We start from the raw sequence: 13,057 nt of genomic DNA, 5'->3' as shown, positions 1-13,057 counted from the left end.
TCCCACTCCCCCTGCTTGTGTTCCCTCTCTCGCTGTCTCTCTCTCTGTCAAATAAATAAATAAAATCTTTAAAAAAAAAAAAAAAAGAAAGAAATTTCCATCTAACCTGAAGACAAAGGGACACAGAAAAGTCTAATATAGTGATTCATCTTTTTCTGTCCCATCACTCGAGGAGGGATACTGCTACATTCCAATTAAGAATAATGACTCAATGGAGTAGGGAGAGGACAGGCCTATCAGGTTGGGTTGGGGGAGTGGCAAGGGAAAGTGGTTAATCTGAAAAAGCACAGCTGATATTGACAGGTCTCAATCCCCACCTCCCCCAAACAGAATCAATGCTCTAATACAGGGGCTGGCAAATTTTTTATAAAGATTCAGACAGTACATATGTTAGGCTTTGTGGAAATGGTTTTTGTCTCAACTACCCAACTCTGCCATTGCAGGGAAAAAGCAACCACAAATGATACATAAAACAAACAGGCATGGATATGTTCCATAAAACTTTAAATAGTGGGCCAAATCCAGCTGGCCATAGCTTGATGACCCTTGCAGTAGAACAGATTATTTACTGAAGTAATTGCTTGTGATACAATGGAGACTACAAGACCATAGTTTTTATCTTCCTACGGCAGTATTCCTGAGGCAGTATTCTGAGGACAATTTTGCTAACGGGTTACTGCTCTACTACCCAACCACCCTGTGCTTATCCTTTCCAGCTCTAAAAGAGACACGGGCTATAAACTGTTTCTGTTTTAAAAAAAAATACTAGCTTTTTCAAAGAGAAATTAGAATTTCAGGGCTAAATAGAATCCCTTCAGCCCTGAGTTAAGTGCAAACTCTATTTTGAAAAGAAATTACAGTGTAGATTACTAACACACACTGCTAGTTGAGTAAAGAACAACTCTTTCCCATGACTATTACTTTGCCTCGCTTACATACCAGAATATTAAATACTATCATTCTGGTTTTTCATCAGCAATCTCATAAATACAAGAGAAAATGTTTTAAAATTACTAACCTAAAATTCTTTTTGAGATAATATAAAAAATAAATTTAATCTTAAACCTTTGTTCATTCTACTCCTGGTGTCTGCCTCATTATACTTTAAAGAAACAAGTTCATATATTCAGAAAAAGAAGATCTCTGACCTAGAATTCAAGAAATCTGATTTTACTAATATGTCATATAAGTATAGGCAAGTCACAAACTCTGTTAGAGCTCCTTCTCTCCCAAATGAGACTAAGAAAAAGCTCTGGAGACTAACCTACAATTTTGTGATAATCAAATGAGATGATATAAACATTAAGTATCTGAAATAACATCACCACCACAGGCATATCTCTGAAATCTAGAACTTGAAAAATATTTAAAATACTTTAAAGTCATTAGCCATTAACTAGTATGTCATTGTTTAAACATTTTGTTTTATTCTAAATTACCTATTTCCTAAATATAAATGTAAAAGCTAATGAATTCTGGACTTTACAAGGGAAAAATGTGTTGAAAATGTATATAATTATTACTGTACATATTATATATAATATACAATTATGTAATTATTACAAAAGAATAAGTTACTTGCAAGTCATACAGTTCCATATGAAAATGCAAAATTAAATTATGTATAACAGTGATCAGAGGGCTACGCCACTGGGCTAGGTGTGGATAGCAGCATAAATTGAGGAATAACAAGGTAACCTCAGTGAGGACCTAAAATAGAGAGCCTACAGGAAATAAATTATTATTAGACTAGGATGATAGACTAGAAAAGAGACCTTAGTTTTACTGAGTTTTAATAGGTAACAAGCTGTTTTCAACTTACTGAGAAATTAAACAGGTTTGAAGTGATGAAACAAACTATAAAATTAGACTCAATACTAAAGAATTCAATACAATTTCCACCTAAATGATACATGGCTATAAAGGAAGAAAGAAAAGTGAAAAAAACGTTTCTGAGTCTCAGGAAGACTATATATAGAATATAAATACCGTTCAAAGGAACTGGTGTATACTGGGCACCTAATTGAAATAACAGAGCTACTACCAACATTAGAAGCTAAGGAAGCTCTACAAATTTATGCATTGTCTCCCTTAATGTTTTGACCTTTCCTTGGTAGGCAAGACAAGTATAGCAATCCCAGATGAATAAAGTATCAAAGTTTGGGGAAAAAAAAAGAAAGGAAAAAAAAAAAAAAACATTAAGAGCCCTATCAGTGTGAGGTACAAAAACAGAACTACAGCCTGTCCCTTTTACCTCTTAAAGGTACTCTCTGATGAAAAGGAGAGCGAGCTGGCTGTCTGCCCGGTACAGTATGATGGCCAGGAGTTGTCCCTGCAACTTCTTCTGCATAACCAGAGAAAAGCACAGGACAGGGTAAGCCTCATATGTAGGTTTCTAAACTAGTCAATATAATCAAGACCTGATCATATAATAACCAGCATCCACCTTGCAATACCATTATTAATTGAGCCTTACTTATAACAACAACAAGCTACACTGTGGCATACCAGAATCATCCATCACAGCAATAGCTTGCTCTGCTTTGTGCTGCAGAGCAAGAAGAGCAGCCTGTCTTCCCTGCAGAGCTCTCAGTTGCTCCTGCTGTTGTAACATCCTTTTTAATAAGTCATGTTGTTTCTTCAAATTTTCTATCTCTTCCATAGGCTCCTGCTGAGGATCTCTGGCCTGGAAAATAAGACCAACAATACTTATATCTGATTATTAAAATTCATGTTCCTGTTTCAACTACCAATGGCACAGTACAGACACAGATGATAAATTAGTATTAAATACACAACGGTAAATACAGTTTCAGTAGACTTGAAGAAAAAAAGAATAAGAATAAAACGATAACACAGAGATATCCTGCCATGTTGAGTTAGGTAGTTAGGTAATTTCACAGTAAAAAGATCATAAGCAATAGCTTAGCATGAAGAGGAATTAACAAAGAAAAAAAAAGGCATACAAAAAAGGAGGTCAAAAGGCCAAAAAGAGACACACACACACACACACACACACACACACACACACACACACGATCCAGACCTTATAGAAAAGGAAGAACAGATCATACCAGGTTAATGTCCTAAAAATATCCTTGAAGAAGGTCATTCTAAAAAACATTCTGCCCCACTTCTAGAAGTGATGTTAAAAAATACTAATAAAACAAAAACGAACCCACTATTTTCTAACCAAAGACAAAAATTATAGAAACACTTTTATTTGATAATTTGATGTAAGTGGCTTTCATTTACTTACATCTCATTTCATAAGCATAAAATAAAGCAGACAACTTTGTTTTGTATCAAAGATATCATTATGTTTTCTTTTAAATTATGCTTATTTAGCTGAGTCTGAGAAATTAAATAGAATACTTTGAAATTCCCTCCAAAAGGTACCATTTTGCCTAAAGTAGACAAACAAGATTAGATAGATGCCACTTTTAAAAAATTATAAAATGTTAAGGATTAATCTTAAAACCAGTGAAATTTAACCCAACAAGAAAAAATAAAAGTCAATCAAGCAAAGAAACCAATTTAAATACAACTTGGGAAAAATAAAGTATAAGCCAAATTACATATGAAATGTATATATACCATATTGGAATTTTTCATCATTGATCTGCCTTTTTTAAAAATCTTATATTTTAAAAGTTTAAAGATTTTACCTAATATTTACAGAGAATATTTCTATTAACTTAGAAATATTTAGTCAATTTTAAACTTGCATTGCTACCAAATTTTGGTTGGGGTTATGTAGATTTTAAGTGAATAATCCCAACTACCAAAGTTATTAAGAAGAATAAAGAAGTTCAATAATTTCATTTCAAAGTAAAATGCACTGATCTACTTTCTCCATGTACATGTGATTCCTGGAAAAATTATGGAAACAGAGATGGCTCCACAGAGATTCCCTCCTAGGTGACACCCTTTATCCATACTCTGCAAAAATCCCTTCTCTTTACCTTCCCAAGTGAATAAGTATATGGCTCTAAATTAAATACTGGAAGAAAGTAAGATCAAATAAGGAAGTAGAAAGACTGTGGTTGGAATATCTGATGCACAAATCAGAGAATTCAGTCAGTGCTGCCTCTATCCTACATTGACTGACTAGACTTCATAAACATGGAAGAGAAGCAACCATCTTGGTCAAAGCAGTACTTATTAAAGATTTTCTGTTGTCTTGAATTTCCAAAAAACTAAAGCCCTTTTCAAATTAACTACTGTGTACTCAGTTCTCTCCCCAACTATACAAGTGGAGTTAAGCTGACATTCATTCCTGTTAAAATTCATCTTCTTAGTTCTGGCTTATTTCAATTTATAATCCTCCCATCTCTCAAAAATATGTAGTTCACACTTCAAGGTAACCTTAAAGCTCTCTAATTTTAAAGAATTTACTAAATAACATTCTGGTTTTTTACCCTTTAAGAAGCAAACTTTTAAAAAGAACTTTAATCCTTGTTAGTCATATTTTCTTTTAGATTGTATTTACTTATTTTACTTATTTGAGAGAGGAGAGAGAGAGCATTAGAGAGCATGGGGGGGCGGGGAGAGGGAGAAGCAGGCTCCCAGCTGAGCAGGGAGGCTGAAGGGGGGGAGGGGGGAGGCTGGATCCCAGGACCCCAAGATCATGACCTGAGCAGAAGGCAGAGGCTTAACCGAATGAGCCACCCAGGCGCCCCTTGTTAGTCACATTTATTTGCAAAACTCTGACACTCAAATTATAAAGAATTCTGAACTATTTATTAAAGGAAACACAATTACCTCCAGACTTTTCACTAATCTAAAAATGAATTCCCAACAATTTTGAAATTAGTAGAGTTTATTACTGCTTAATAACTTTTGCATCCATTTAAGTAACACTTCAGGGGTGCCTGGGTGGCTCAGTTGGTTAAGCATCTACCTTCGGCTCAGGTCATGATCTTGGAGTCCTGGGATAGAGCCCCGCATCGGGCTCCCTGTTCAGCGGGGGAGTCTGCTTCTCCCTCTGACCCTCCCTCCTCTCATGCTCGCTCTCTCTCAAATAAATAAAATCTTTAAAAATAAAAATAATAACAATAATTAACACTTCAAACTAATATTCAGAAAACCTGAGCTGAGGGAGGCAGGAAGGGACTACAGTCAAATATAAAAAAAGGGAAAATGAGAAAATGGAAATAAAAATACCTAGGATTAGAACATGCCAAGCAGATGGTGCATGGAATAGGAATCCAAAAGGGAAGCAAAGAATATATTAACCCTTCAAACACATAATTTCACTTAAACTTTGAGTCACCTCCAACAAGTACATTTTTAGTTTATGGATAAAAAAATTAACTTAGACATGAAATCCAAAGCTGCATACAGGTAACAGTTCAATTTCAGAAAATTCTGTCTTCCTTTCCTCTAGAAAAATGAGGTTCCTCCAATAATTTTTCATGGATCCAAATTTATTTTTGTAGCTGAAAAGTACTTCAGATAATATGTACTCCATTTTTTCATGTGAAAGGTGAGGAACTATAAGCCCAGAGAAGATAAAGCTGTGATTTAGCCCATATCACAGGGCAAGTTAGGTTCCTAAGTTCTAGGTTGGTGTTTTCCACACCACACTGCCTGCTCCAAAATTACATGCTCAGTAGTTTTAAATACAAAAGTCTAAGACACCATGTCTGAGGAAACACAGTCTGGTTTGGGAGACAAAGTTAGCCCACATGAAATAACTAGAAATGATGAAAATAATAGCAAAAAAAGAGTAGATAATATTTTAAAAAGCTTAATGAAGTCTCTAAAAGCCACAAGTGAATGTGCGGGAAAGAGGAGTATGGGAAAATAATGAGGGCACAGGTACTTGTGGAAGGCTTCTTTTTTAAAAACTATGCAAAGTGTCATCATGTCTATAAAATATTCCATAAAATGGATTCTGTCCTTGTAAGCAGCTGGAAAATACCAACCATTTCCTATCAAGCTACCACTCACAAGGTTGCTTTAAGCTCTGAATCTCAACTTTTTTCCTACTCTCCTAACAGAATATGACATCTTGAAAAGATGTTAAGTAGGGAATGAAGGTGAGGTAGGGAGAACACAATTCTGCATAGCAGAGGAAAAATAAAGTCAGTTGGTGAGAATGAGGAGTTTTTTCTAATAAAATATTATGAATAGAGCACTGATAGAACTACCCCAGGATGGCCCTAAGAATCAAAAGATTAAAGAGAATCAATTGGAATAAACTCCAAGAAGAAAGTTCAATAGAGAGTAATATTCACTTATAAGACTATTATTCAAGGAAAATGAAAAACAGAAAAATGTTTTTTAAAAGTAAATGTATCACCTTAGGAAAAAAAGAAAAGCTGGCAGATTTTACTGTTTGTCACTGTTCAGAAAACTTAAAGAGAACAGTAAGTTCCAAAGGATATTTACTGTGTCTCACACTTTTTCTCCAATGCTACTCATTTTAAAAATAATCAGCTATTTAATTTACTATTCTGTTGTGTTGGGCACCTTTCGCTTAATACTTCATAGTAAGATCATCTTAGTTGATTTCAAACTGTATCCTCAAATTCTTATGGGAGCCAGGGGAAAAAAAAAAAAAATACCTGCCAAAATACTTAGAGGTTTTGTCATTTTTAAGCAGCAAAAAGAAAAAAAAAAGTGCATAACCAAATAAAGACCCTAGTATATTAACATAAGCTTATAAAACATAAGAAATTAGTCTAATCGATACTTATTAAAATAGTATTTTACTCTTGCAAATGGGTATGAGCACTTTCTTATAAATGCTTTTATTGAAACTTCTTTTAAGTGTAACTACACAAAGAGCTGTCTTTAAACCTTTCCTGAGTGCCTTTATGCAAATCATGGAAAATTCAGAGCAAACACTAGAGGAAAAAAACCAGCAGAAACATTACCAAACAAGTTAACTTTTTTGCTTAAGTATTTTTCTAAAAAAAAAAAAAAGAATGGAAGGGGTTTCCAACAAGAATCAAAATAAAAACCACAAAAGAAAAAAAAAGGAAAAAAGGCACTATAAAAATACTTCATTCTTAGAAAGACAGGAAAGCTAATAGCTTACTCCATTTTCTTTTTCTTTAATGAATGACTGCAAGAATTAAGACAAAACTTAAAAGTACTACGTTCATACACGAATACAAATATCAAGAAACAAAAGGCAACTAATGGTTAAGGTTTAAGAATTTCTATTTTGAGTTCTCAATGGCAAAAAAAGAAAATGGATTAAGTCCTTTGTTAATGCAAATTAACTACAGCTGCCACATATAGTCCACCGGGAGGAGTATAAGGAAGCAGAGAAAAATAAAAACACTAAGGGATAGCATTTTACTAAGGCAAATTACAGTATAATTAGCCGTGTTAATAGCTTATACATTTAAGAGTAATAGCAACAACAGAAAGGCAAATAAGGAAGAGGAAATGTGAACAAAAGAGGTGCTCATTTAGAGACTTCCCAAATTAATATTGTGAAATATACCTTTGAGGGAAATCCACGTTTTCGGCTACATTTCCTATTAGGCCTCAGTTCCCTGTCATTCTGAGGAGGTCTGTCACCTTTCCCTTTTGGACTTGTGGTAACGTCAATGTCTGAAACCTGTTCTTGTGAAGCTGAATTCCCTAGTTTGTCCTCAATGCACGGCCGAATTCTCAGACTAAAAGATGCCTCCTTTATTAAATAGTGTAGCATATTAATTTCTTAATACAAACTCCTGTTTAACATACAAGCCAGCCTTGTGAATAAATACAAAAAATTTACCAGTTCATCTCTTTAAAAATCAATCCACCCTCCCCCAAGTGGCAATAAACTTAAGACTTTGAGATTTCTGTAAGACTAGACTAATGCTTACTATAATCAAGTATCATTATCATATCCTAGGCAATTTCCAAACTATACAACTGGAGCACATTTTAACATTTATTCTGCTGTTATTAATATCAATTTTCATCATGTCATTTTATGTTATGAAAAAAATTCTCATCACAGTGAACACTATATATGCTAATATATAAATCAAAATAACCAACTATACCATTTCCCACCCCTCCCCAACAGAATTCCTTTACCCACATTCCCCAATTCCTCCATTTCTGCTGGAATGAAATGTGAGGAAAAAAATTATTCCCAGCACCACTGTAAACAGAAAAACAATTTCTCCACAAAAGAATCTATTTTCAACAGTTGTTTGGATCAAGCCCTCTGAATATCTATCTCCTGGTGAAAATAATGTAGGACAAAAATTCAAATTTCCTCTTCAAATTAGGAAGGGCAGGGAAGAGAAAGGAGGCAGGTAAGAAACTACACAGGTCAACACTAAACGGAAACAAACCCTCAAATTTCTCATGCTGAATGGTATTTTGGAAAGTATCTCAGAAACAAAAGATGGACATACATGGTTATCATTTCATAAGAAAAGCTTTACTGGTAACAGGTTTTCAAGTTTACTAATGCATGGTTATAGGTGCACCTGTTAAAATAAAAATGCTTAAAAGCATACTAGTTTTGAAGCACACTACCTTCTATGAATTAAGTTTATTTTACAAAGCTTTCCTCAAAGTTCTGTAAATTCCTGATTATTTTTCCAAAAGATATTATTTTAATAAATTTCATTTTGCAGAGTTAGAAATTTTATTTTTCTCACCACAAATAAATCATAATGTAAATAATACCCCGTCCCAATTTCATCTCGGATGTTTCAGTCATCTGGTTTTGCTACAGTTCAAAGCTAGCCCAAGGTATAAAAAATCCTAGTAGCCTTCAAATGAATCCTCAACAGCAAAAGAACTTGGAGATTTTTCCAAGAGACAATATACTTGTAGTAATGATATTTTTGTACTCCTAGCTCTTATACTCATGATGAATTTTAACTTTCCTAATGCTTCTTAAAATGAGTAAAGCTGTGCTTAATGAAACCAACAGAAAAACTGTTTCTGCAAGCACATCACAAATTAGATTTTTAAATCAACCATGAAAGTGTTCAATGTTAGTAAGTAAAACTTCTATACTTCCATGTTTTAAAACAATATATACAGCATTAACAATTTGAGGGTTTCTTCCCTGAAATATACTTTTCATTAAGGAATGCCTATAAAAAATATCATCTAAAAAATGGGGGAAAAGTTTAAATCTTCATTTCCAGCACTTTTAATTACCAAAAAGCCGCTTACCGTGGTATCTGAAGCCTCAGACTGCACATCTATGTTTAGCGATGTGCTCTCAGCTACAGAACCAGATCCCACAGCTGAATCTATAGTCCGAACATCCTCCTCCTCATTTTCTCTAGCCTGAAATATTTTAGTGGTATAAATCATACAACTATTAAAAAGGGCAATAAAATGTTATAATGGATGGCACGATTTTTTGAAAATATATTAACTCCTCTGGGGTGGAATCAGAATGTCATCAGTATATGTACACTAATATACCACAAAAATAACTCAACACATTATTGAAAAGGTCTAAAACTTACAAGGATTTTTTGGAGAAATTTCATATATGACTTTTCTTGTTCTTTAAGGTGATCTATTAGATGAGTAAGGCGCTCAACATTAGCAGATCTTTCATTTTTCTCTACAAGATCTTCCCGCATGGAACTAGCTTTAGTAATATAATCACGAATCTGAACTAGCCTGCTTACAATCTGCATGAAAAACATTTGGGGGAAAAAAAAAACATGAAAATAAACAGTATGTAAAACTAAGCATAATGCATTCCACAGCAACACTTCTACATATTTTTTATTTCACGTATAGTCTAGGTTTATCGTTTTACGTGCAAAAGATCTGAATCAAATTTAGAATTTAACCAAAACTTAACTGACAATACTAACAACTCCAATTACTATGAATTTAAAAATTTCAAAATTAGTTTTAATTTACATTACCCAAAAAATTTCACATACAGAACTGCATGTCTTTAAACTACAATTTATGTAAATTTTTTCTAATGCTTATATACTATTTCCTTCTAAGTAAAAGTATACTTTTGAAGGTACTTTTCAAGAGAATTATATAACCATTTAAAAAAATTCTTACAATCTACTAATCACATTGCTTCAAACTCCTCTTTACTAAAAAAGTGGTACACAGCCTTTGGCAGGTAAACAGAAGCCTTAATTTGTAATACGCCATTTCTACAATCATTTTGGGTAAAGAGAAATTTACACGATACTGAATAAATCTGAGAGAATAATGAGGCGTGTCCAGAAGTACTTAGGTAAAATTCCTATGTGCATAACCCAATAAAACTTTCTTAATCTTAATATTCTACTTGGAAGCTCATGAAAGCAAAGAGCAAAACAAACATTTTTCACCTGGCTGCTCTCCATTGCAGGCTCTCCTCTTCCATCTTCTTCAGAGACTTGACAGTTTTGCAAAAGGTCATTACTTAAAGCAGAGGCAAACAACTCTTTACATTGTGCTGATCCAATCATTTCTCTCTTTGGAGGACTTATAGTGACATCTTTGCTCTTGTTCGTATTAATCTGCATAGGCAAAAAGTTGAAGGGCTTTCGGTTTTCACTAAGCTGACGTTTGTTGTTAGCAGCTGTTGCTCTACCTTGAGAATCACTTCCAATGCTTCTCTACATATGAAAAAGAAACCAAATCCCACAAACATTAATTTTTCAATAATTAAAAAAAAAAAATTCCAATGTTCTTAATCAGTTTTACCATCAGATATTGATTCAGGAAGTATACATAAACAGCTCTGTCCGTAAGATTCAAAAGATTCAAATCTATAAAAAGTCTTTTACTAAAATATCAAAATGTGATCAACTCGTCCTATTCCTCATTTTGTCAGACATAATTCAACTGATGAATATGAGCAAGATCAGTCTAAATGAAGTACTAGGACTACAACCCTATTTATAACTCACATTGCTAATCATACTTGTTCACCGATTTTGTATGGGCTTTGGACCCAATGAGTAGATCTTAATTAATATAAACATCAGCATTAGGATGTGTCTAGATGAAACACTGCCTGAAAAAGTGCTCAGCTCAGTGCCTGGTATATAGTAAACGTTCAGTAATTATAAACAGATGACTAAATGATGTGATCACCAGCACCATCATATCAGACTTGAACATACCTTTATGCATATTTGGTAAACTGTTTATCTCTCTAAAGCACAGATGTGACAATAAAACATTTGTTAAGAGTTCATTATCATTTCCATTTACTTTTAGTTCCAAATTTTATTTCAGTGATTATAATACCAACCACAGTTTTATTTTAAACTTGAGTAATCCAGAACATCCCACACTTAGCCAATGATAAATATTCTACACTGGATCTGCCCTTTTGCTTAACAGCAATCTTATTCAGTTACTAACATGTAAAATTTAGTTCCAGGATGAAATGATTTACATTAGTCACAGAGTATTAGTAATAAAGTCACAGAAGACTTGACCTTAGCAAGTCTAGAAATAGTCTTTTTTGCCCTCCACAGAACATAATACCACTGCCACTAATTAAAATTCTTTCCATATACACAGAAACTAAGAAAAAGGAAATAAAGAGCTCACTTTTTATTCTTAAGACAAATTATTTAATCCATTCCAAATATTTCCCATAGTTCTAACTTGATTTTTGAAAGTAATTCACAAACCTGATCTAAATCACTGAAGTTTATGCGCTGTTTAAGTTTCTCTAATTCGGCCTGCTCTGGAACAGACATCTGAGTCACATATCTACTATGTGGAAACGAATGTGGAGTCTTTGTTCTTCGCCTTCCAACTCCTGGTGAGGACTCCGGAGAAATATCATTAGTTACCCTTTTATCACTTTCTACACCAAACTTTTTCTTATTCTTTTCTGATGATTTATTTGCTTTCTTCTGTTGGCCACCCCAATCCTTTAAAAAAGTAAAGGCAAAAATTAATCTGGCCTCTATCAAACCAGGAAAGTAATTTGATATGCTTAAAATTTTTCAGTCTTAAAGTTAAAAATGACAAAACATTTTTCACATAAACATATAGCCTTAGAGACAATTACTTACTGTTACTAATGTGTCCCCCCCGCCATTTCATCCAGCCTAAATTTCATAGACAGTCCTTCAGAAAATAGATTACTTTCTTATCATTCTTTAACAAACATAAATGCCAAACTCCAACCCTAGAGTCAGTCTGAATATTTTCAAAAGCATTTTTAAAAATGGTTCCCTCCTATTTATAAACTGTAGAGTGAAATAAATTATAGATACTTTTACTGGCCTCCTTTAAAATCAGTGTGTATAAGACAGATTCAGAATCAACCTGGATTCTAAAGTAATTATTGTTATCTGAAGAAATGCTCACTGTGACCCTAGGCAATTTACTTAACTTCCCATAGTCTCAGTTTCGTAAACTCTAAAATAGTGTCACCTTTAAAACATAATTAAAAATAATATTCATAAAACATCTAGCACAGTGCCTAGCATATAGTAAGAAATAAACATAACTATACTTACTTTGCACAGGCAATAGTGTATTACATAATTAAGACCTTATGTGAAATTACAAAAACGTTTCATGTTTTAACGGGAAAACATTCTTATTTACTTAGTTATACCCACATAACCTAAATCATTCAACAAAAAGGTCTATAAATTCCTACCTTATTCATATTGGAAGAATCTTTTAGTTTTACTACAGTAAAACCTTTTGGGATATTCTCCCCATTTATAACACAACTCCCTTCTCTACAAGCTGTCCCTCCACCCCCATCCATGTGTGGGTGTTCTTGCCAACCTGTTGTTCTACTTACCCTACCCCTTCCTGGCCACAGATGATTGGAAAAGAGATGCATATCTAATCCAAATTGGGATAATCATACTTTAAAATTTTAAATTGGAACTAAAAGATAACTAGTCAGGATATAATTGTAGCGATAACTGAAAACTTTAGAATGAAGGGTCAGCCATAGTACACCACATGAACCAGAGAAGAGAGAAAGCTGGTCTGCGAAAAGAAAGTTGTGTTAAGCAAAGGCACTCAGAAGCAAAGAGGGCAGTGAAAAAGCAATTCTTGACAATTTTCTGGTTCCTTTTTCTAGTCCCTTCCTAAAACCCAGCTACAGTGTTTTAATTTGCTT

The 13,057-nt window shown here is 33.7% G+C and overlaps 1 protein-coding gene across 31 annotated transcripts in view; it reads right to left on the bottom strand.

Annotated features, from left to right (window-relative positions):
* The window catches only part of PCM1 (pericentriolar material 1), an 80,476-nt gene that overhangs the window by 55,564 nt on the left and 11,855 nt on the right, over positions 1-13,057 (bottom strand). For 15 of the 31 annotated variants that reach the window (XM_032413558.1, XM_032413544.1, XM_032413553.1 and 12 more), the window contains 7 exons: positions 11,595-11,840; positions 10,296-10,565; positions 9,453-9,623; positions 9,151-9,267; positions 7,463-7,651; positions 2,509-2,686; positions 2,255-2,344 (listed from right to left, as the gene is read on the bottom strand). In XM_032413558.1, coding sequence (XP_032269449.1) covers positions 2,255-2,344; positions 2,509-2,686; positions 7,463-7,651; positions 9,151-9,267; positions 9,453-9,623; positions 10,296-10,565; positions 11,595-11,840 — 1,261 coding nt within the window. The remainder of the gene's footprint in view (positions 1-2,254; positions 2,345-2,508; positions 2,687-7,462; positions 7,652-9,150; positions 9,268-9,452; positions 9,624-10,295; positions 10,566-11,594; positions 11,841-13,057) is intronic. The other 16 variants (XM_032413565.1, XM_032413569.1, XM_032413566.1 and 13 more) reach the window with 6 other exon arrangements.

The sequence above is a fragment of the Phoca vitulina genome, unplaced genomic scaffold (assembly GCF_004348235.1).
Source record: "Phoca vitulina isolate PV1807 unplaced genomic scaffold, GSC_HSeal_1.0 scaffold15, whole genome shotgun sequence".
Classification (NCBI taxonomy): domain Eukaryota; kingdom Metazoa; phylum Chordata; class Mammalia; order Carnivora; family Phocidae; genus Phoca; species Phoca vitulina.
This window is presented reverse-complemented; position numbering and strand designations above follow the sequence as displayed.